The sequence below is a fragment of the Lagenorhynchus albirostris genome, chromosome 2 (genome assembly GCF_949774975.1).
Source record: "Lagenorhynchus albirostris chromosome 2, mLagAlb1.1, whole genome shotgun sequence".
Taxonomy (NCBI): domain Eukaryota; kingdom Metazoa; phylum Chordata; class Mammalia; order Artiodactyla; family Delphinidae; genus Lagenorhynchus; species Lagenorhynchus albirostris.
Window position 1 is genome coordinate 147,568,861 of NC_083096.1, and position 21,794 is coordinate 147,590,654.

At 55.6% G+C, this 21,794-nt stretch overlaps 1 protein-coding gene across 3 annotated transcripts; it reads left to right on the forward strand.

Moving 5' to 3' along the window:
- The first annotated feature begins 4,794 nt into the window (after nt 1-4,794).
- PDZK1IP1 (PDZK1 interacting protein 1) lies at nt 4,795-18,883 on the forward strand. Of its 3 annotated transcripts, XM_060142613.1 has the most exons (6): nt 4,828-4,932; nt 13,654-13,716; nt 13,921-14,096; nt 15,970-16,078; nt 17,803-17,898; nt 18,525-18,883. In XM_060142613.1, exons 3-6 carry the CDS (start codon nt 14,030-14,032, stop codon nt 18,595-18,597), a joined length of 345 nt encoding a protein of 114 aa, XP_059998596.1. In that variant the 5' UTR covers nt 4,828-4,932; nt 13,654-13,716; nt 13,921-14,029; the 3' UTR covers nt 18,598-18,883. The 3 variants fall into 3 exon arrangements, with proteins under 3 accessions (XP_059998598.1, XP_059998596.1, XP_059998597.1); XM_060142615.1 differs by lacking the exon at nt 13,654-13,716 and having other exon boundaries at nt 4,795-4,932; XM_060142614.1 differs by lacking the exons at nt 4,828-4,932; nt 13,654-13,716 and having other exon boundaries at nt 13,830-14,096.
- The last annotated feature ends 2,911 nt before the right edge of the window (nt 18,884-21,794 follow it).

Consider the following 21,794-nt stretch of genomic DNA (forward strand, 5'->3'; position numbering starts at 1 on the left):
CTCCCTCCCCAGCTCCTGGCCTTCTCTGTCCACACAATAACAGGATGTGATCCGTTCGAAGAGAGGAAGTGGGGAGGACGGGCAGTGCTGATAGCGAGGTTCTGACTCTCCGCTCTCCGTGCCTCCCCTCCCCTCCCCTTTGGACCAGCCCCTGAGGCCGCCTCCTGTCCAAGGCCCTGCCTGCCTGGGCCTCTCTCCGCGTTGGGAGGGATGAGTTTGGGGTCTTCAGGCTTGACTCAGGCCTGTGTAAGCCCACGGAGAGATACACACTGGCCCTCTGCATGGCCTGCCTCCTGGCTCTGGCTTTGCTGGCCTGTCTGAGACGCTGAGACTCAGGGAGCCTGGCCTGACAAGCTCGGGACTCCAGGGTGTTTTCTGGAGTTGCCAGAGCCTGTGGGTGGGCAGGTGGTTCCCTCAGGCTTCACCCACCGCCTGTTTCCACGGGGGCCTGGTCCAAGGCAGCGGGGCGATAGGGTCAACCAAGAGGTCCTCCTCAAGCACTGACTCTGCTCTGCCTTGCACAGAGTGCGGGATAGGCCGCCATAGGGGGAAACTGAGGCTCCGAGAGGCAAAGGGAATGTCTGAACTCAGCATGAACTAGGAGCTAAGCTGGAGCTAGAACCCAGCTGTCCTGACCCGCAACCTGGAGCTGCCTCAGCCCCTCAGGCCAGTGCGGTCCAACAGAACTCCGTGGTGATGAGCACGTTCTATCTGCCCTGTCCAGTATGGAAGCCTCTCGATCAGAGCGTGCAGCTCTCCGGCACTTGAAATGTGGCTAGTGCATAACTGAATTTTGAAGTTTGTTTAATTTGAATTAACCTTAATGTAGACCTGTTAAACTACCATCCCCTCAGGGAAGAGCCGGTTTTGGTAGAGCGAGGCCAAGGGTCCCCTGGCCCCAGACCTGGGGAGCTTGGGAAGAAGATGTTGGTCACCAAGGTTAGCCTCACCTGTGCTCAGTGTCTGCAGTTTATACCGAAGGGCTGTGCTTTCAGCTCTGCCATCTCACTGACTCCTCCCAAGAACCCGGTGTGAGGGGACAGTCACTCCCATTTCCCAGATGAGGAAAGTCCAAGGTCAGAGAGGTTAAGCGACCTGGCCAAGGTCGAGTGGCTGAGAGAGAAGCCCAGCTGGGATTCTGATCCGGGCTGTTTGGGGAACCTGTTCCCTCACCCCAATGCAGATGAGCCCCTGAATACTGCCGGGATTACTGAGAGGGGCACCACCCAGTCCCTGGCTGTTAGTGTAAGCCTACTCAGAGGAGCCATCAGAGGAGGGCTGCCCCCCATACATTGTTGGGGAGAGGTTTTGTTATATGTTATTTTGTGAGTCCCTGTTATGGGGGAGACACAATCTCTCCTGACTCAGTCTCAGTTCTGCAGATGGTGATCTGAAGATAACACCCCCTCCCCCAATTGGCCCCCACCCCCTTCTTATCCCATAACTGCCACCACCCCCTGCCCCCTGCAAGACCCTTGCGTTTCTGAGACCCAGTGGAGTTACGGGACCAGGGTAGAAAACCCTTTCCCACCCCATGCCTGGTGACAGCCCAGCCAGCTGAGACCTGGGAGCCCAGGGTCCTCAGCCCTCCCCAGCTCACCCCCAGCAGCCTGGGACCTGTGGTGCTCCCGGGTCCCAGGCTCTGTGGGATCTCGGTGGGGGGCGGGGGGCGGGGGCCAGGCCTTCTGCCCTCTGGCCGTTCCCACACCGGCAGCCCCAGTTCCTTCTCTCAGTGCTCCGCCCCTTCTCCATCAGTCCCCCGCGAGCTGCCGCTTTCAATGGGCTATCAGGCTTCCTCATCACTCTCACGCCCCTTCCCCACTACCCCTGAATAGGTGGGATCCAGACAGACACTGGCACTCCCAGCCCCAAGCCCCCAGGCAATCTCTCCCAGGACCTCCTGGGACCTCGCAGCTATGATGCCTGCTACCTGCCTTCCATGCTCAAGACTCTAGGTCCTGAGGCTGCAATTCTGTTGTTGAGCAATGACGTATTCTAGAGCAGCGGTCCAAACAAGGGGCGACATGCTGTGATGACCCTGAACTGAGCTAAGATTCGACTCCATGAGTCTAATGACAGGTAGACGTTGATGTCTCTAAGATCCTCAGGTTCCGTCGCCCTAGGAGCTGTCATTCAGGGATCACACGCTTACTGGGCTCCCTTTGGCTTTTTGGCGGCCGCAGCAGGTTCTGTGGGGCAATGCAAGGAGAGGCTTATGGGGTGGGCAGAGCCGGGTGGGGATTGCCTGGCTTGGTTATATTTTGAGGAGGGGGGCCAGGGTTGGCCACAGACCCCTTCAGGGTTCACATCTGCTCGGTTGGGGCTCGGCCAAAGCTGGGCTGCCGGTCCAGTTGCCTGGCTGCGGCTAAGCGGCTAAGCGGGGAGCCTGGCTGGCAGGCTTTCTGTCTGATGCTAATGAAGGCAGTGGCAGGCGAGGAGGGGGAGGTACCGCTTTTGTCTTGCACTTGTCCATGCTGGGGTCCTCAGAGAGAGACAAGGGACCCTCCTCACACCCAAGTGGCCGTGATTAGCCTGCCGCCACTCACTTTGATGGCTCCCCGTGCTCTGGGGGTGTGGACAGAGTTTCGGGGAGGGAAGGGGGAGCAAGTATGGTCCTGTGCCCGCCCCCCGCTGTGTTTTCCAGGGAGTATCCTAAAAAATAGGCTAGTTTAAGAGCTGAGCGAAAAATGTGGCCCCATTCTCTCTCCTCCAAACTCTCTTAAGGGCCTGTTGAGCTTCCCAAGTGTTCCACATCTATCCTTACTTTCCCTCCTCTAAGCCTTTGTATAAACCCGAGATGCCCTCTCTGTAGACTCCCACCACCAGTAACACTTCTGTGTGTTAAACTTTATCTGAGGCTGCATCTGCTGGTCCACCTCCCACCCCGCCCCGAACCGGGGTCTCTCCTATTTCTGAACTCACAGAGACCCTTGAACCAGATCTGGGTGCTGCCTGCCATCTGCCCATGTTTGAATCCTGGCCTCATCTCCCTGTTTGTCTGTGAGCTGGTCATTGCTGGGACAGTGTGTCCCTGGTGCCTCCATCAGGCCCAGTGTGTGTGGGGGGTACACAGGTGCTCAGTAAATGTTTACTGAGTTATTTCATCAGATCCTTGGGGTGAGTGGGCGCAAATGGATCATTACCGTCATTTTATTGTGGGCATTTTCAAATATACATGAAAATAGAGAGGATCATATAATAAATGACAGGAATCCATCACCAACTTCAACAATTGTCCACATGGGTAATCTTCTCTCATTTATACCTTCATCCCTCCCCACACTCCCTGTCCTTGAAAAGGATTATTATGAATCAAATCCCAGACATCATGTTATTTCATCTGTAAATTCAGTTAAAATCTCTATTAGTTGATTAAATTAATATCTACTGAACATCCATTCTGTCTGCTTGTGTGCTACGCCATTCTGGTAAATTCCTATTCATCTTTCAAAGCCCAACTCAAATGTCACCTCTTCTTGGGAGTCTTCCCTGATTCTTCCTTTTCCCAGGGGTGTTTAATGGCTCCTTCTTTGGGGTTCTAATTGTATACCTTCACAGAACTCATTGCTTTTTAGTATTGTTTGGCTTTGTTTTGTTTATGTGAGGAGGCATTGTAATGTATACTTAAGAGCTTTAGAATCAAATAGCTGTGGATTCAAGTTCTGGATCCATTTACTTAACGAGTTTAACTTCTCCGAACCTCAGTGTTCTTGTCAGTAAAATGCAGATATAGCACTCCCCTCATACTGTTGTGAGGATTAGATGAGCAATGGATCTGAGGCGCCTGGTACAGAGCCTGGCCCACAGTATGCATTCCTTCCAGAAGTGGCAGCATCACTAATGGGACATGCCTCTCTGTCACCATGGACTGAGCTGGATGGCAGGACCCAGGTGCTTCCTGTGTGTGTCCGGGCACCTGAGCGGCCCCTGTAGAAGAGTATGGTGGAGGAAGCCTCCAGTTAGCCATACAGACTGGGCTCTTCCACAGAACTCTAGTGGCCCTGCCTGGCCAGGGATGGCAAAGAAAGGCTCTGGGTTAACTTTTGGGCTATTTAAGGGCATCAGTAAAAATTTGGAAAAGTAACTTGATTTTGCCTTTTTAATGCACATTTTATTTTATTTTTAAACTACAAGATCTCTCGCCGCTGCCCCCTACCCTCCACCCCAAACAAATATTCCTTGTTATAGAAAATCTGGAAGGAACAGGAAGAAAGGGACTTCCCTGGTGGTGCAGTGGTTAAACTGCAAGCTTCCAATGCAGGGGGCCTGGGTTTGATCCCTGGTCAGGGAACTAGATCCCACATGCATGCCACAACTAAGAGTTTTCATGCCACAACTAAGGAGCCCGCCTGCCACAAATAAGACCCGGTGCAACCAAATTAAATAAATAAAAAAAATATTAAAAAAAAACCCAAACAAACACAAACTCAGCCCAGGTCACCAATGAATGTTTTCATGTATTTTCTCCCTTAAACCACATCCCCCCCCCCAAAAAAACCCCATGTTTTTCTTTTCCCAACTGTGAAATTGCAATTGCATTTTGTTTAACTTTTGCGTGCAGCCTTTGAAAGTTATTTTCATATTGAAGGTCAAAGTCTGACCTTTCAGATAAAAGCTCCAAGCGTGAAGTGGCCCGATGGTTTGGGTGTGGTTCCTTCTAGACCGAGTTAGAGGTGGTGAATATGTGGCCAGCAGAACGTACCCCTCTCCACCCTGCTGGTGCTTCCGTTCTGAAAAAGGAGCGGCTTGGGACAGGGCAGTACAGCTCAAACACTTGACGCCTTGTTCAGATCTGGGAGCTCCTAACATTGATCAAGTATCTAAAGCTACAAGGTATTCAGATGCATTACCCTCCAACCAATCTGGTGCAGCACTGCTGGGAGACGAAGGCTCAGAGAAACGAAGACACTTGTTCAGATCACACAACTACAGGTGGGTGATAGCCTTGACCCTCAGCTCACACCTCCTGGTCCCCAGGGACTAGGCATTGAGTCTATTCATCCCTCCCCTGCCCCTTGCTGTGCTCTACCTCCCCCCTGCAAGCTCACAGCTCCTGCTTGCACACCTCTAGTGATGGGGAGCTGAGCACCTTTCAGAATCATCTCTGCTATCACTAGACAGCTCTGTTAGACAAGCCTTCCTCTCGCTGAACCAAACCCAGCCTCTGTGTGACTCCTCTCATCACCCCCAGCTCGGCGCTCAGAGGGCACACGGCACAATTTCGCTCTCGGATCTGGAGACAGAACCCTCTGAGGCGGCTCCTTTTCAGGCTGAAAGCTCAGCTTCTCCAAATATTTAATAGACCAATGGCAAAATTAGTAACAAGGGAAGAAAACAGTTTTAGTTAGGATGAAATAGAATCAGTTCCATGACTCCAAAGGCCCTGAAATGTGAGGCATGCCTGATGCTTGTAGATCGTAAGGATATAAAGGCTGTATGTGCGGCTTATCTTCCCTTCAGTTCAGATGGAGACCCACGCTCCATCCATTTAAGTAGGGCATTTCTTTCTTTTTTAAAAATTAATTAATTAATTAGTTTGTTTAATAGATCTTTATTGGAGTATAATTGCTTCACAATACCATGTTAGTTTCTGTTGCACAACAAAGCGAATCAGCCATGTGCGTACACACGTCCCCATATTAATTAGTGCATTTCTTAAGGCTGGGGCCCAGCCTGATGTCTCATCCTTCCCTATCATGGCCATATCATCTCTGCCTAAGGCCTCAGCCACCACTCATGCGCTGCTAAATTCTAAACCTCTAATTCCAGCTCAGATCTCTCTCAGGAACGCCAGACCGACACCCCTAGCTGCATCCTGAGATGTCCCCCAGGCCCTGCGAACTCAGCCTTTCTGCACTAGAAGCCCGGATATGTTTCATTGCTCATTGCTTGTCCTATCCACTAACATGTGGGTTCCCCCAGGGCAGGGCTGCATAGCTGTAGTGCCTAGAACAGTGCTTGGCACAGAGCAGACACTTTGAGTGTTTTGTTAAATGAAGGAATACATGCTCTCTCCTCACTCCTAAACTGCTGCTTTTCCAGTATTCTCTGGTTTAAAAACCAGCACCAACATCCAAGCATTGTCCAAGGTGGGGACGCGGGTGCCGCCTTGACTCTTCTCTTTGGAGGCCCTTCCTCCCTGCATCCATGCGGTCACCGCAGCCTGCCAGTTGTACCCCTTCAATTGATCTTTGATCCTCCCACTTTTCTCCACGCACTGCTCTAAGCCTTGCCACACCATCTCTCTCCTGGATTCCCGCCCCCCTACTCCCCTACCCCCATACACAGCCTGCTTACAGCTTCCTGCCTTATCTAACCCATTCTTCAAGCTGTGGTTGGAGAGATCTTGCTGAAATGCAAGACTGCCTATAACCCCATAATGGCTCAGTATCCTCTGTAAGGTAGAGACCAAACCTCTTAACAGGTCCTGCAAGGCCCTCAAGACCCCTTTCCCAACCACCCTCTGCTCTCCGGCCAAGCCCATCCCCCATCAGTTCCTCCTGCTGGGGCTCCTTCCCATAGGCTTTTATCCAGCCTGGAAGGGCTCCTCCCTACCACTGCCCAAGCCCAGCACTTCAGATCTTCTCTCGCTGGGACCCAGGGGAGCCTTACATCACTGCCCCACATCTCCCAAATGTACATCTCCAGCCTGGACCTTGCCTCTTAACTCCAGATGCACGTGCCCGTCTCCAAACCAAACTCGCAAATCCTGCCCCTTCTGAGCAAGAATGGCCGGCATTCCTGAGCCTTCCCCATCGCAGCCCAGTGCGCTGAGCAGACTCAAAACCTTGATGCCATCCTCTTTCCCTCACATTCCAAGTCATGTCGCTTTACCCTCAAAAGACACCTAGATTCAGATGGCGTTATCCCCAGCTCATGGCTGCCCTTGACCTAAGCCACTGGAACCTCTTGCCTGGAGTGTTCAGTAGCCTCCTAACCGGCCTCCCTGCTTCTGGTCCTCTTGCTCCCGTGGCCTTTTCTCAACACAGCAGCCAGATCACGTCTTCTGTGCTCAGAGTCCTCGAAGAGCTTCTCGTCTCAGTCTGACTAAAAGCTGAAGTCCTTCTGGCGCCCACAGGCCCCAGAGGAGTGGCCTCTTGCAGCCTTTCAACCCTCCTCTCCTGCCCTGTCCCTGCGCTCACTTCCCTCAGCCACAAGGACACCTCCCTCCTTGCTCCTTCCCAGGGCCTTTGTACGTGCTATTTGCTCTCCTTGCCTGCAATCCTCTCCCCTCTGACAGCTGAATACCTTGCTTCCCCACTTTCAGCTCTCCTCAAATGTCACCTCTGGAGGAGCCTTCCCTGAAGTGTCTGTGTAAAGCAGCACACCCTCCCTGCCAGGACCCCATCTTCCTGATCCTGTCTGGCCTTTCCCCTACTGCCATGTGACCTATTTTATCTGTTGATCCCATCTGGCCTTTCCCCTACTGCCATGTGACCTATTTTATCTGTTTATTTGTTTGCTTCCTGGCTAACCTCTCTAGAATATAAGCTCTGTGAGGGCAGGGACTTTGTTTTGTTCACTGCTCTATCCCTGGCATCTCGAAGAGTGCCTGGTCCACAGAAGGCATTCAGTAAACATTTGCGGAATGAATGAAGAAGTGAATTTTAGACTTAATACTGCCTTTTCTTGATTTCGTAAACTAGAGGGCATACCCCTTTATATACTCTTTGCGCCCTTCCATCTCCTGTGAAATATTAGGTGCGACGGTAATTAGATAATAGTATAATGGAAGCGCTACCTTGTTCACTACTGTGTCTCCAGCCCATGGGAGACAGTACATGTGTGCTGAGTGAATGAATGAAAGCAGCCGATTGCTGACCAACAAGTAGGTGCTTCACAGTGGGACTGGGCTAGACATAGGAATCCTTGGGGTTTAGCCCTATCTTGCCTACTATTGATAACTTACAGTGTGACCTCCAGTTAGCGACTACCTCTTTCTGGGTCACAATTTCCCCAGCTGAAAAGTGAGGAGCAAGATCACGCTACTCAGGAGGAGCCTTTAGGCCAGGAGAGACGGTGATTCGAGAAACCACACCCACCATGTGGTTCCACTGCCGACCTACAGCCTGGGGCAGGGGAGCAGGGCCGTGCTGGAACCACTGGGCAAAAATTTGGTCTCGGGACCTCTGCTGGCAGGCTGGGCTCTTGGCCCAGGGCCAGCCCTTTAGTTTCTTGGCCCAGTGAGTGGGCAGCAGGAGGTGACTGACCTTCCCCCACTGGGGGGTCCTGGCCCTAAATCTCACCAGCCCAGTGGGGTTGCCTAGGACCCAGGAGTCCAGCCAGTACATTCCTTTCTGCTTTCTGCTCCTTGCAGCCCCCCGGGGCACTGGGGCCCTCTATGGGCAATCTGACTGTAGCCCCCAGCTCTGAGCCCCAGAAAGACTCTGTCCAGAAAGTGACAATCTTTCTTCAGGTCTGACCTTGAGATCGTGTGGCTTTGCTTTGAGCAGACCTGCCCCAGGCTCCCTGTGTCAGGACTTCCTAACTCTTTGTGCTATGGAAACCTTGGGCAGTCTATGGACCCCTTCTCAGAGTAATGCTTTTATTTAGTTAGTTTTGAATAGATTTTATTTAGTTAGTTTTGAGATTTTATTTATTTATTTATTTATTTATTTATTTATTTTTGGCTGCGTTGGGTCTTCGTTGCTGTGCACGAGCTTTCTCTAATTGCGGTGAGCGGAGGTTACACTTCGTTGTGGTGCACGGCCTTCTCATTGCAATGGCTTCTCTTGTGGAGCATGGGCTCTAGGTTCGTGGGCTTCAGTAGTTGTGGCATGTGGGCTTCAGTAGTTGTGGCTCGCAGGCTCTAGAGCGCAGGCTCAGTAGTTGTGATGCATGGGGCTTAGTTGCTCTGCGGCATGTGGGATCTTCCTGGATCAGGGCTCGAACCTGTGTCCCCTGCATTGGCAGGCGGATTCTTTTTCTTTTAATAAATTTATTTATTTAATTTTGGTTGCATTGGGTCTTTGTTGCTGTACGCGGGCTTTCACTAGCTGTGGCGAGCAGGGGCCACTCCTCGTTGCGGTGCGTGGTCCTCTCACTACGGTGGCCTCTCTTGTTGTGCAGCACGGGCTCCAAGCATGTGGGCTCAGTAGTTGTGGCACTCAGGCTCAGTAGTTGTGGTGCACGAGCCTAGTTGCTCCGTGGCATGTGGGATCCTCCTGGACCAGGGTTCGAACCTGTATCCCCAGCATTGGCAGGCGGAGTCTTAACCACTGTGCCACCATGGAAGTCCCTGGCAGGTGGATTCTTAACAACTGAGCCACCAGGGAAGCCCAGTAATGTTCTTAAATGCATAAAATAAAATGCGTGGCATTGCAAGGAAACCAATTACATTGAAATACAGTTATTAAAATATTAAAAATACAAGTTTGCAATATAGTAACTATATGTATTTTATGATAAGACCTAGTGGAAGTCTAGTCCCAATGACTGTTATATTTCCATAGTGATGAGCAGAAATAATCCATCCAGATATCTGCAACAATTGTATGGTGACAGGAAAAGGTCACAGAGGGACTGTGGTTTAATGCCTTCATTCCTAATGGCAGAATATGGTGAATTTCAGTTAAAGGTTAGTGAGATACAGATGTAATGTTTTTCCCATGCAAGTTCGTGAACCGAGTACTGCCCATGGGCTCTTGTGGAGGGAGTGCTATGTGAAGTGAGCTGGGGGAACCAAATGCTGAGTCTGAGAGGAGAGAGACTCACCCCTAACCAGCCCACTTCCTCAGAACCTGATTAAAATACAAAAATCTACCATTGTCTTTTAACAGAGTCACAGAATCACAGGCTTCCAGAGATGGAAGGGCCAGAACCCCTCTGTAGTTGCCCCCACTGGGGGACCTGGTTCCCAGCCCTGGCTGGTGCACCTCTAGGGATGGGAACTCATGCTCATCCCGGGCTGGCCAGGTCCAGCTTCTCTGAACAGCCGTGGCCCTGTCTCCTCTCACCCAGAGATGAAGCAGATCCCTGCTCTGTGCCCACAGCTAGAGGACAGAGAAAGATAAGATCCTGACTAGAGCTAAAATACCTTACTCATTCAACAGTCATTCTCTGAGCTGCTCTCCGCGAGGCCAGAGGTAGGCGCTGGATATACTGAGACTTACATTTGTTGCGTGTGTGCTCAGTACTAGTGTGCTGGGGCTGAAATGGACACGATGCCTTCTCTCCAGGGAGACAGAGACTAAATGAGTAAACACACACATCAACATGTCATTGCAATTTGTGATAACGGCTGTGAAGAGATGAACAGGGGACTCACAGAAGGAGTGACTTCAGATGGGGGAGAAGGGAGACCAAAGAAAGCCCTTTGGAGAAAGTGACACCTAATGCAAGACTTGGAGGAGTGGTTAGAATCCGCCAGGCAAACAGAGGGGAAGAGCAATTGTGGAGGAGGCCCTGATGCAGGAGAGAGCTTGGCTGCTGTTAGGAAGTGACAAAGGCCCTGGGGCCAGATGAAGCTGGAGAGGAGGGTAAGGGCAGGTGGTGGGGTCTTCAAGCCGATGCTAAGAAGACTGCGTATAATCTGAAGAGTAACTGGCAGCCCTGAAGGGGTTTAAGTAGGATCTGTTTGAATAAATAAAACAAGGTCTCCAGGAGCTCTCGGGCTTGCAGCAAAGACATTAGCAAGATGAAATATAAGAATGAATTAAAAAACATTTTACTTCTGTGCTCTAAGCCCCAACGAGAACGTGCCTCCGTGCTTTTCCTCAGGCTGAGCTCTCTGCCTGGATGCCTTCCCCCTAGCTGTCTCTCTGCTAGTTCCAACAATTCAGCTAAACTTCTCCTAGCATCAGCCCCGCCAGGACGCCATCCCTAACGATTTAGCTGTAGTGCTTCCCTAGAGCATAGCCCTGAGCATGCCAGGTGCGCTGTTCACAGCATCACTGACTGTTTAATTGTCAGCGTCCACCCTCCCTTCCTTCAAACTACCCCTGGAAGGGGTCGGAAGTGGGGCGCTGGAGAGAGGAAGTTGCAGAACCTTCAGCTGCAAACTGGCTCCCCTCCATCCCCTCCCCAACTAGTCTGGGATCGGGGCTAGACTCTGCCACCTGCTGGCAACAAGTGGAATGGCAGGCTGGATGGGGTGCGGAGAAAGGGGACCCCTAGAAGCAGTGAGGCCCACTTTGGCTTTTCTGAAGGGTAATCACACAAGACCTAGCTGTGTGGAGGGCATAAAGGGGCCTGATGACACGAGGTGGCAGAGCTGGGCTGGGAACAGGAGGGAGGAACTGAGCATTGATGGAACAGTGGCTCAGAGATGAGGACACGGGGTCCAGCCCTGTGGGGCGGCTGAGGCCTGAGTCCAGATCTTGGACCCAAGCCAGACGAGCAGGGGCTCCAACTTGTTACCATGGGGACCCAGGGCTGTGTCCATATAGCTGGAGACATGACCCCCCCTCCCCTCAGCTGGATGAGGACACCTAGAGAGAAGGGACCAGCCTCAAAGCCAAGTGTCTACCCACACCCCCCTTTTCCGGAACAACTTGTTTTGCTCTAAAGCTTGGGACTTTGACCTGGGAGGTGTGTTTTCCTCCTCTTGGTCTCCTGATGTCCTTCCTGCTCACCCCCCTCCCGCAGGGTCCCCAAGCATGGCCCAGGGAGTTCTTGTCCTTCCCTGGGTTCTATAGGGAAGGGGGGTGCTTGGATGAGAGAGGCAGGTGCTGGGACTTGGGGACTGATGGGAGAGGCTGGGCTGCTCTGGGGGGGCACTGGCTGGATGGGGGTCCCTGCCTGTCATCTCTTCTTGGATCTCACCTTCCACACTTTCTGGGACACCCACTCTCTTGGAGTTTCCCCTCTTGCTACACCCTGACTCCTCTTCCTCTGAAAGACCCTATGCGTTCGACTGCGTCTGGGTCTCTCACTGCTTCCCTCCTTGCCCTGGCTCTCTCCTTGCTGCATGCGCTGTGCACACACCCACACAGACACACCCCGGGGAGACCACGTGCTCCCGTGCCTCAGCTACGAATGCCAAGCCGAAGGCGGCTCCCAAAATGCGCCTCTCTCCTCCAGACCCAGGGATCCCACTGCCTTCTTGGCGCTTCCCTCTAGAGCATCCACAAGCACAGTACATCCAAACCTGCAGCTCGTCATCCCGCCCTACCTCCTGAAACTTGGTCTGGCCCCTTCGGAGGCACCACCAAGCCTGAAACTGGGAATGACCCTCAGCTCCCTCCGTCCCTCACTCCCCACACCCAGCTCGTCAGTGTTCTAGTGACCATGTCCCGTCCATTTAATCCTCCTAAATAGGGCTCAAGCCCATCCCCTCTGCCCTGCCCTGCTGCAGCCCTCGTCTCCAGCTATTACAGCAGCTTCCCCATGACCTCCCTTTCTCCGGTCTTTGTGCTCCCCTTTCATTCTCCACGCTGTCCAGAGGTGTTTTCTTGAATGCAAATCTGACCCTGTGACTCCCCTGCTTAGAAGAAGGCGTCAGTGGTTGGTTGTTACATTCAACCCAGTTCCCTGCATTCTAATCAGTGATTCCCTGGCTGTTCATTAACACACAGGGTGCCTACTCCGGCCAAACTTTGTGCCGTTAACACTCTGAAGACACCCAGTTGGGGTAGGACAGACAACAACTGTCTAGGTATAGGAGGCGTCACTCACCTCCAAGCCACGTTCCCCTACGTCATCTTGAGACCCCGTCATTGCATGGCTGTGTGTATCACCCATGGTAGTGGGCACACACACACACACACAGGAAGCAGGGACGAGGCATGATGTCTGGGTGCTACCACTGGCAGTAGAAAGGGCTGCCCAGGAAGTCTTGTGAGCAGCCGTCTGGTGGCTTCTGGGCAGGGACGCTGTGGAGGGGCTTCCAGCTCACGCCCTGGCTTCTGGGGACCCTCCATCTCTGAGACTTTGCCCCAGTCTTCTGCCTCCTTCTTTCTTGACATCTGTGGAGCCAAACTCCAGCATCCCTGGCTTCCTGTACTCCTGGGGGAGGGGGGGGGAGAAAGGAAACCCAGTATGGCCCTTGGCCCCAGGGCCTCGACAGGTACTTGGGTCATTCTCAGTTCCTGAGCTGGAGGGTCCCATGGGCTCCATGGGATCTTAGGAGTTGAGGGCCCAGGGGTTCAGGGCCCCAGACTTGGACCTTGCACCTGGGGTGCCCTTCTTTTGTCCTCTAGAGCAGGGCTGTGTTCACTTACTTCTCTCCCTGTGATGGGTGGAGAGGGATCAGAAGGTGTGTGCAGAGGCCTCTGACCAAGCCCAGATCCTGTCCCAGCTTCCAGGGACCACCTCTGGGGCCAGGAGGAGGAGCTGAACTGGGTCAGGTCAGCTGGGCTGTGTGGGGAAGGATGGGACTGGGACCCTCGGGCCCTCTGTTGTGATCCCCATGGGAGAGGCCGCATTTAGAGAGTTGCTGAGCTGGGCAGGGAGTGCAGGGACAGAAGCCAGGGCTGTGCCCCAGGACTGGGGCCCCGGGGTCTGGGTTGGCTGACAGGGGACAGGTGAGGGGAAGAACAGGAAATAGGCCAGGCTCTCGGGGAGCGGGAGCTTTGACCTTTCCCTAGCCTCCGGGATTTTCCCCGTGTCCCCGGGCCAGCCAGCAAATTAATTAATCCCACCTTCAGCCTTCCCAGAGGCCCCACCCACTGGGCTCATTCAAGGCAGGAGAAGAATGTGTCACTCTATCCCCAGAGCCCAGCCCCGCTGCCAGGAAGGGGAGCTGACGCAAGACTCCAGGAGGCCTGAGGCGTGGAGGTGAGGCCCCGATTCTCCCCACGTCTCCCAGGACCTCAGACCCATGGTCTCTAGAAGATGACCCCGAAAGCCAGCCTGAGTGGGCTGGGCTCCAGCCAGGGGAGGCCAGGCCTGGCACATTACCATGGGAGGGAGGGCAGTTTCGCTCCACCTTCCCGCCTCCGTCCTCCCTCTCCTCCTTCCTTACTAGCACCTCTCCTCCAGGGTCAGACGGAGACCAGGCTGATCTCAGCAGACACCGACAGGCCCCAGGGCAGCTCCAGGAGCCCAGATTCCAGCGGCCGGAGAGAAGGCCTGGGAGCTGCCTGCAGCCATGTCAGCCCTCGGCCTGGTCATCCTGGGCCTGCTCACGGCAGTGCCACCCGCCAGCGGTCAGCAAGGTAGCACAGGCCTGGGCCAGCCTGGGGTGGGGATAGGGGCTGCAGTACGGAGAGGGCCGGCCTGGGTGCTGGGAGCCCCGGGGTGGAAGGGGTGGCCTTCTGGCCCGTCTCATCACCCTTGGCACCTACGCTTTGGAGGGGGAGCAGGGACGGGCTTAGCCAGAGGAACCTCCAAAGGCAGACACAGGCTTCTGTCTGTGACTTGTTTCCCACGAGTGAGAAATGGGGGCAGCAGGGGAAATATTGGATCTAGGGTCTAGGGTCGGGGAGGGGAGTTGAGACCCACGTTCCAGGAGCAGGAATTGCCCTAGAGGTGGCTGGTTGCTGAAGACAGAGCGTCGGGGGCTATAAGGGGGGTGGGAATAGTGTGTGAGCCACTCTCAACGGCAGGATTGTTTCAGGGGTGGGCAGTGCTGTCAGGCATTTGCCCATGGCTTTGGCCTAAGTTGTTTCCGCTTCCTACCCAGAAGACAAGTGTCCCAGTGTGGCCCCCACCATGTGCCTGAGCTCTTTGTCCAGCTCTGCCTCTGTCTTGCTGTGTGGCCTTGAGCAAATCACTGTCCCTCTCTGAGACTCAGTTTTCTCATCCATAAAATGAGGACAATAAACCTGCCCCACCCACCTCCCAGGGCAGCTACCACTCAGGGGTGGGGAAGGGCTTCACATTGGTAAAGCACCACACCCACCATCCGGTGTCAGCCCTGAGCTGTGGGGAGTCTGCCGGTGGGATTCGGGTCCAGGGCGGGTTGGCAGAGATGCTCCCAAGAGGCAGGGCCTCCCTGCAGCAGGAGAGCTTTCGGGTAGACTCAAGGAAGGACTTCTGAGCAGGAGTGAGGCAGAAGGAGATTTTTGATGTTCAGCCTGGGCCCCTCAAGGTACAGGATGGCACTAGGGAGGCAGGTGTTTTGGCCTGGAGGCAGGATGCTTCAAAAGTCTCCTGTTGGCCTCTCTCCCCTCCTGAGACCTCTAACTGCTACTGTGTGTCTGTCCTCTGCGGGGCCGGGCCCCCTCGGGCTCACAGAGCACAGTGATGTCCGGGGAGAGGAGAGCCCTTTGGGGCTGCCAGTGGCTGAGGGCAGAGACTTCTGGGAAACCTGAGGGTTAGAGGTGGTGTCAAGGGGCAAGGGGCAAAAGGCAGAGAAGGTGCCTGGAAGGGGTCTCAAATTGGTCTCTGGCCCAGTCAGTCCCTGGGGCACTGAGCCAGAGAAGACAAAAGGGGCTCAGGCTTGAAGCTCCCCTCCCGGCCCCCAAGACCCAGAGGAGAGCTTGCCCCTCTGTCTTGACTTTCCAAAGACGTTCTGTCCCACCCCTTTCTCTGGGCACTCCTGGCACCCCAGCCCCGTCCGCCTGCACTCCCACGCCTACCCAACCCCACAGAAACCTCTGTTACGAAACAGGATCTTCCAGATGCCAGCCTAGTCCTATTAGCTCTGGGCTGCCTCAGCCTGGGAGCCGGGGAGGAGGGGAGCCACCCTCACTGGAAAGGCCAAGGCTGTCTGTTCAGGGGGCTGCCCTTTGGTCCCTGGGGCCTAGGCACTCCCCGGGGGGCCCTGCACTGACCCACTGCAGCGGGGGAGGGGTGGGGGGGGGTGAGGGGACGCTCTGGGCTGCCTGGACCTCAGATGCTGCTCTCTCAGGCTTGTTCCCTCCTCAGCTCCTTTCCTTCTTCCCAATCCTGTCTTCCTCCAAACCACGGTCCCTTTTATAAGCCCAGGGGTCAGAGGGGTCCTCGTTCCCCAGAAGGTCTCCACTGGTCCCGGCAGCAGGCTGGTAGCCTCTAAGCAGCCCCGGGGGGCGTGAGGCCCCACCTGCACTGGCAGCCCCGCTGTGCCCAGCCCGCTGCAGCACCCGCCCCCCACTCCTCCCTTTCCAGGCCTGGGGAACCTGCAGCCCTGGATGCAGGGCCTTATTGCCGTGGCTGTGTTCCTGGTCCTCGTTGCAATCGCCTTTGCCGTCAACCACTTCTGGTGCCAGGAAGAACAGTGAGTGCTGCGCGGGGGTCCTGGGAGCTGCACCGGCGCGAGCCGGGAGGTCCCAGGACCACGGCCACTGCTCCAGTAGCAGTGAGAAGGGCCGCAGAAACCCTGAGCCCATTCCTCTCCCTGTGTGGAAGGGGCACTGAGGCCCCAGGTCTCAAGGACCGGAGCTGAGGCTTGCTGGAGCCCTGCGAGCGCACTTGCTGCGCTTCGGGGAGCCGTCTTCTCTTCTTGGAGTCTCAGTGTTTCTGTCTGTATAGTTGGGACAGTGGCCCATCTGTGATGGACGCTGTGAAAACCCCTGGACAGGAATGTTCTGCCCTTCTTCAGGGTCTGCTGCTGTGTCACATGCAGGGGCTACAGGGGGGCAATGGGATGGACACTACTCTTGTGCTCACAGACTCCCAGACCAGAAGGGAAGGCAAACATGGAAGGGGTGATCGCAGTGTGAGTGCTGACGCTAAGGAGCAGGCAGAATGCAGTGTGGGCCTGAGCCGGGGGGTCAGAGAAGGCTTCCTACTGTGTGTTTATCCTGAAGCCCAGGCAGGAGCTGAGTGGGGTGGGAGAGCACTGCCATTGAGGGAAGAATCACTGGGGGTCCTGAGTTCGGAGCAGAGCACAAAGGTAGAAGGGGTTGGGCTGAAATCCAGCTCACTCCGCACCTGCTGACTCTGGGGCGAGGCTGCATCTGCCCCCAGCTCTCACACCGGCAGCCTGGTGCCTGGGTACCAGCAGCAGTGTAGGACCCACTGAGGGAACAGAAGGAGCTCATGGATGGAGAGGCCCGAGATAGACTGCTGAGGTCGGCAGGGCCCAGGCCAAGCAGACCCTTGGGCACCAAAGCCCCGAACTTTGGGCTTTATCCTCAGTGCAGTAGGAATCCAGGGCAAGTTTGTAAGCCAGTCTTGGGATGAGATGTGGCCGGAATGGAATCACTGGCTGCCCCGTGGCGGATGCTTTGGGCCAGTCTGCAGGCGAGGTGAGCAATGAGGGTGAGGTCAGGGGAGAGTCTGAGCTGTGGAGGCGGCAGAGCAGATGGAGAGAGAGTACACGTCTAAGAGCTTTCTAGGAGGGGGTGGGGACACTGAGAACAGGAGGGAGGAAGGACAGGGATTACGTCCAGGCTTCTGATGGGACCACCCACTGAGACACAGACCACAAGAGGCAGATCTGGGGCAGTTTGGGACATATTAAGTCTGAGGTGCCCATGGGATGTCCGAGGAAAGATGAGCAGTGGTTAGGGTCCCTGTGACCCTCATAAGAGTGGTGTCTGGGGAGCTGGGGACAGAGGACACACTTGAGTAAGAGGCGAGGAGATTTTTGTCGGAAATATTGCTTTTCTCCACTGGCCCCAGCTCTGCCGTCAGTGACCGCTCCTACCGCCTAGGAGAACCTTCCGGAAATCTAGGGCAGACGCTGAGTCCTGCTGGGTCTGCCCTGGAGCTGAGCTGAGGCCAGAGGAGAACAGCAGAGGGAGGCCAGGAGGTGGCCGGTGCAAGGCCTGGGGTGCATCTTTGGTAGATCTCAGGCTGGGACCTGAGGGCCCCACGGTGGAGCAGGGAGAAAGGTGTGCGGCCCCACGGCCAGAATCAGGCTGTTGACAGGGCCCTGCTGGAGAGAGGAGCTTCTGCCTTAGGGCCTATAGAACAGGGCCTGACTGGACTAGAGGGAGGAGGGGGGACCGAGGGAGAGGGGACCCAGAGAGCCCTGATGATGAGCTCTTTCCCCAGGGAGCCTGTGAACATGGTCATGACCGTCGGAAACAAAGCAGATGGGATCCTGGTAGGAACGGATGGCAAGTACTCCTCGATTGAGGCCAGTTTCAGGTGAGGTGCTGGTATAGGGCTGGCCACCCTGTGCTCCAGGGTCCCCTGGGGACCTCAGGACCAGGTGCTTCTGAAAGGGAGAGGGCTCAGAGGATGGGGGCTCATATGGGGAAGGGCTCAGTGAAGAGAGGGGGTTCCGTGTGGGGAGATGGTGAGCGATGGGGGCTTTGAGAGCATGCAGGTCTCCATGGGGACATGCAGCCTCAGTTTGGGAAGAGGGTTCAGTAAGGAGATGGGGACTTGGTAGGGGGAGGGCCTCAGGGGGTAGATTGGGACTCATAGGGGTGCAGTGGGGAAAAGAGGCTCAGCGCGGGAAGGGGACTCTGAAGGGATGAGTTGGGGTACTCAGTGTGTGGGGGAAGGATCTGTAGGGGAGGGAGCTCAGTGGGGAGGTGGGTTCAATGGGGGCCCAGTGGGGGAAGGGCTAGGTGGAAGAGAGAGAAGGGGTTCAGGGGTGGTGGTGAGAGGCCTCAGGTCTCAGGTGCAGAAGACCAGATGTGGTCAGGGGAACCCCCTTCTGGGGCTCAGACATTTATTCTGGAAGACACTGCCCTCACAAATGCAGGATGGGTCAGGGAGAAGGGGATGGGACAGAAGGAGCAATGACCCCTGTCATCCTCTTTCAGGTCCAGTGAGCATGAGAATGCCTATGAGAACAACCTGGAGGAGGCGGGCAAGGTCCGCAGCACCCCAATGTGACCCCTGCTTCCTTGTGCCCGATGTCCAGGCCCCTCCTTCTCTGTACAGGAATCTGCAGTAAGGGGCTGACTCCTCCAGCTCCCACACCTGCCCCACCCTCCAGCCAAGCTCGGAGCTCAGACTATGTCCAGGTTGGGGCTCAGCCGTGGCTTTGGGGTCCTAGGCGGCCTCCCACTCAATTCAGTTCAGAAGACCCTTCTGAAAAGGACAATCAACTCAGCACCTCCCATCCTGCCTCACATCTCCCTCTCTCCAACCGTGGAAATGGCTCTCATTTCTGTGAAATAAAGACGTTTTGTACTTCTGTGTCTGAGGCTCCCAGGGCTCAGAAATAGCTCTTCAGGCTACCAGTGAGGCCTGATCTTGCTTTCTGGAATCATCTTCCAAAGCCTCTGTCATGGTGATTCTGGAGGATTTCCCAGGAAGCCTTCTCTGGGAGAACACCTGGGGCCAGGGAGCACACGCCTTACTCCAGGCAGAGACCCTCCTACAAGTGCCCCCTCTCTTGACCTGCCTTTCACAACCACAATTCTGGGCGATTCTGGGGTCTTCATGCAGCACCAACATCCTGACCCCCTGTCTCCATGCTGCCAGGCACTGAAGTGGGCTCACTCTTCTCCCGTCCATCCAGCTCTGTCCTCCTGCCCGTAGCCCTTCTGGGCTGGGCTTTGGGCATAGGAAGCCCCAGGAAAGAGTCTTGGGCTAGGACTCAGGAAGCCCAGATTGTAGTCTGCGGTCCTCTGCTGACTTGCTGTGTGACTTTGGAGAATCACTGTCCCCTCTGAGCTCTGCTAACCCTCTGTGGAGGATTTGGCCAGTCCCACCACAGAGCTCGAGTAGAATCATCCTCCTTAATGCCACTGACTCCCAGTCCTGGGGGGGCCGGGGCCAAGTAACTGGGCCCCCGGGGGAATGAAGCAGGAGGGAGAGGACACGGGAGGCTTGACTCAGCCGGGCTGGCTGACCGTGGAGGACCCTCACCTCTGTGACTGTCATTCTTATGGGAACAGCCTCTGTCTCTCTGTCTGGGGTGACAACTGGAGGCTGGCTTCCCCAGGAGCACTCCCAGATCCAGAGGAGAGGGGCTGGAAGGCAGGAGGCAGCCCACCTTGTCCCAACGGTCTCCCTCTGTCGCCTGTTGCAACCTGTCACAGCCCCTCGTTTCTCCGTTAGAGCTGCTCCTCTGCTGTTCCAGGGTTTCACCCAAATATCCCTGGGGAGACCCATCTGAAATCCGAATTATCCTTCTCACCTCACTGGGGTCTAGTCTGCAGCCTGCAGCAGAGGGAAGATCCCCGAGCAGAGGGCTGGCTGGGTCTTTGCCCTGCTGTGTGACTTGCTTCCCCTCTCTGGGCTTCAGCTCAGTGAATTGTGGCTGGAGCTCTTATGATTCCCACTCTAGGCTTGTGTGCACATGGCTGGATGCCTTTTCACCCATCTCTGCCAGTTGAAACTGCATATTCCTTTTCCTTGGCCCTGCGTGGGTTCCTCTTCCTCTAGGAAGTCTTCCTTGGTTAGACCAGAGGGCGGAGTCAGCTGACCAGCCTTTGGCTGCCTTGGATCTGATCCTCCTTGCCTGAAGCTACATCCCCTCCCACCTCTGCCCCCTGTTGTCCCAGGGGGGTTCCAGTCTGACCCCTCACTGGCCTGCCAGGGCCTGAAGACAGAGATACCACCCCTCTGTTTTCCCTCCAGCCCCTCACACTCGTGAGGTTTCACCAGCAGGAGCTGTCCTGCCCTGGCGCTGGGGGTGGGGGTGGGGAGCTGGGGTCGGGTCGGGGAGGCAGACTCCCCAGCAGGCGGCCTGGGCCTCTCCAGGACCCTCCTCAGCCCCTCCCCACGGGCAGGACCAGGATGGTGGGAACTCCATCCTGGGGTCCTTGCCGTGCGGGCTAGCACTGACCTTCCCTCCAGCCCCATGTTCCTGCCCTGACAGGGAGCAGGGGGCATGGAGCTATCGACTCCAGAGCTGCCCGAGCCCCCAGTCCTTATCGCCAGTTCCCACCTGCCAGCCTGGCCAGAGGAGGGAGGGAAAGGTGGCTGGGCCCGGGCCAGGGCGGTGCTTAATGACCCTCCGGGGGCCTAATCGCAGACTGGCAGCCGCTGAGTGGCTCGGGCTGGCTCCTGGAGAAGGCTGATAACACACCAGCTGGGCCCCCCACCATCTATCGGGGCTGCACAGCCAGTCCCTAGGGGGCGGCGCTGGGAGGGGGAGCCTCTGGGCTCGGGCGGGGTGGCAGGGGAGGTGGGGGAAGCTCTCCGCCCCCCGCCCTGGGGGAAGCGGATTCTGGGCTCCTTGATTGGCAGACAAGGGGGAGGATGCTCCTTCAACGCCTTCCTGCTCCCTCCCCACCCCTTCTCCCCAAGCAGGACCTCCCCCATCAGGGCCCGGTCTCCTCTTCGGCTCTCCCAGCCTTTACTCATCTCCGTCTTTGTGCTTCTGTCTTTTTCTGAGCGTATCTCTCGTCCTGTTTTTACCTCCATCTTCTTGCATCTGTCGCGTCTCTCCGTTCTCCTCTCTGCACCTGAACTCAGTGCTCACCGGCCTCTCTCTCCCCTCGCATCGTCCTCTCTTTCCAGCTGGCTCTCCCTGTGGGCCCCTCCCTAGCTCTCCCCGACGTGCCCGCGCTTCCCTGATGCCTCCTCTTGGCGGGCGGACTCCGGTGCCCTCACTGGTCTCACTCTTTGTGCCCTGTGTGATGTTGCATGACCTCCAGTTGAGCCCACCACCTGCTCTCTGGGCAGAATGCACGGGCTGCCCAGGCCCTGGCTGTAGGAACCCGAGGTTCTCTTACCCACACAGGGCGTTCTGGCTCTTCCAGCTTCCTGGAACAGGGCTTGCACTTTTCTTATTCTTCTCCTACCTAAAACATGTGGATTTCACAGGGTTACATTATAGGTTACACACAAACTCGTGCACTAAAAGCTCCTCGCAGGAAATGAAGATAGATTGCAACACGGCTTACTTCAGTTAGACTTGAAGAGGAAATTCCAGCCTGGAGATGGTTTTGAAAAAAGGCTGCAGAGTTCTAGCTTGAGTGTCACCTGTTGTTACGACAGAGTTAGCAGGGCGTTGGGCTGATTTTCAAGATGACTTCCCTTATGCTCAGAGTGACATGAGCAGGAATACTGCTTGCTTATTGCGTTTCAGGGACCCATCAGATGGGAACTACTGCTGGCCAGAGTCTCCTCCCCCA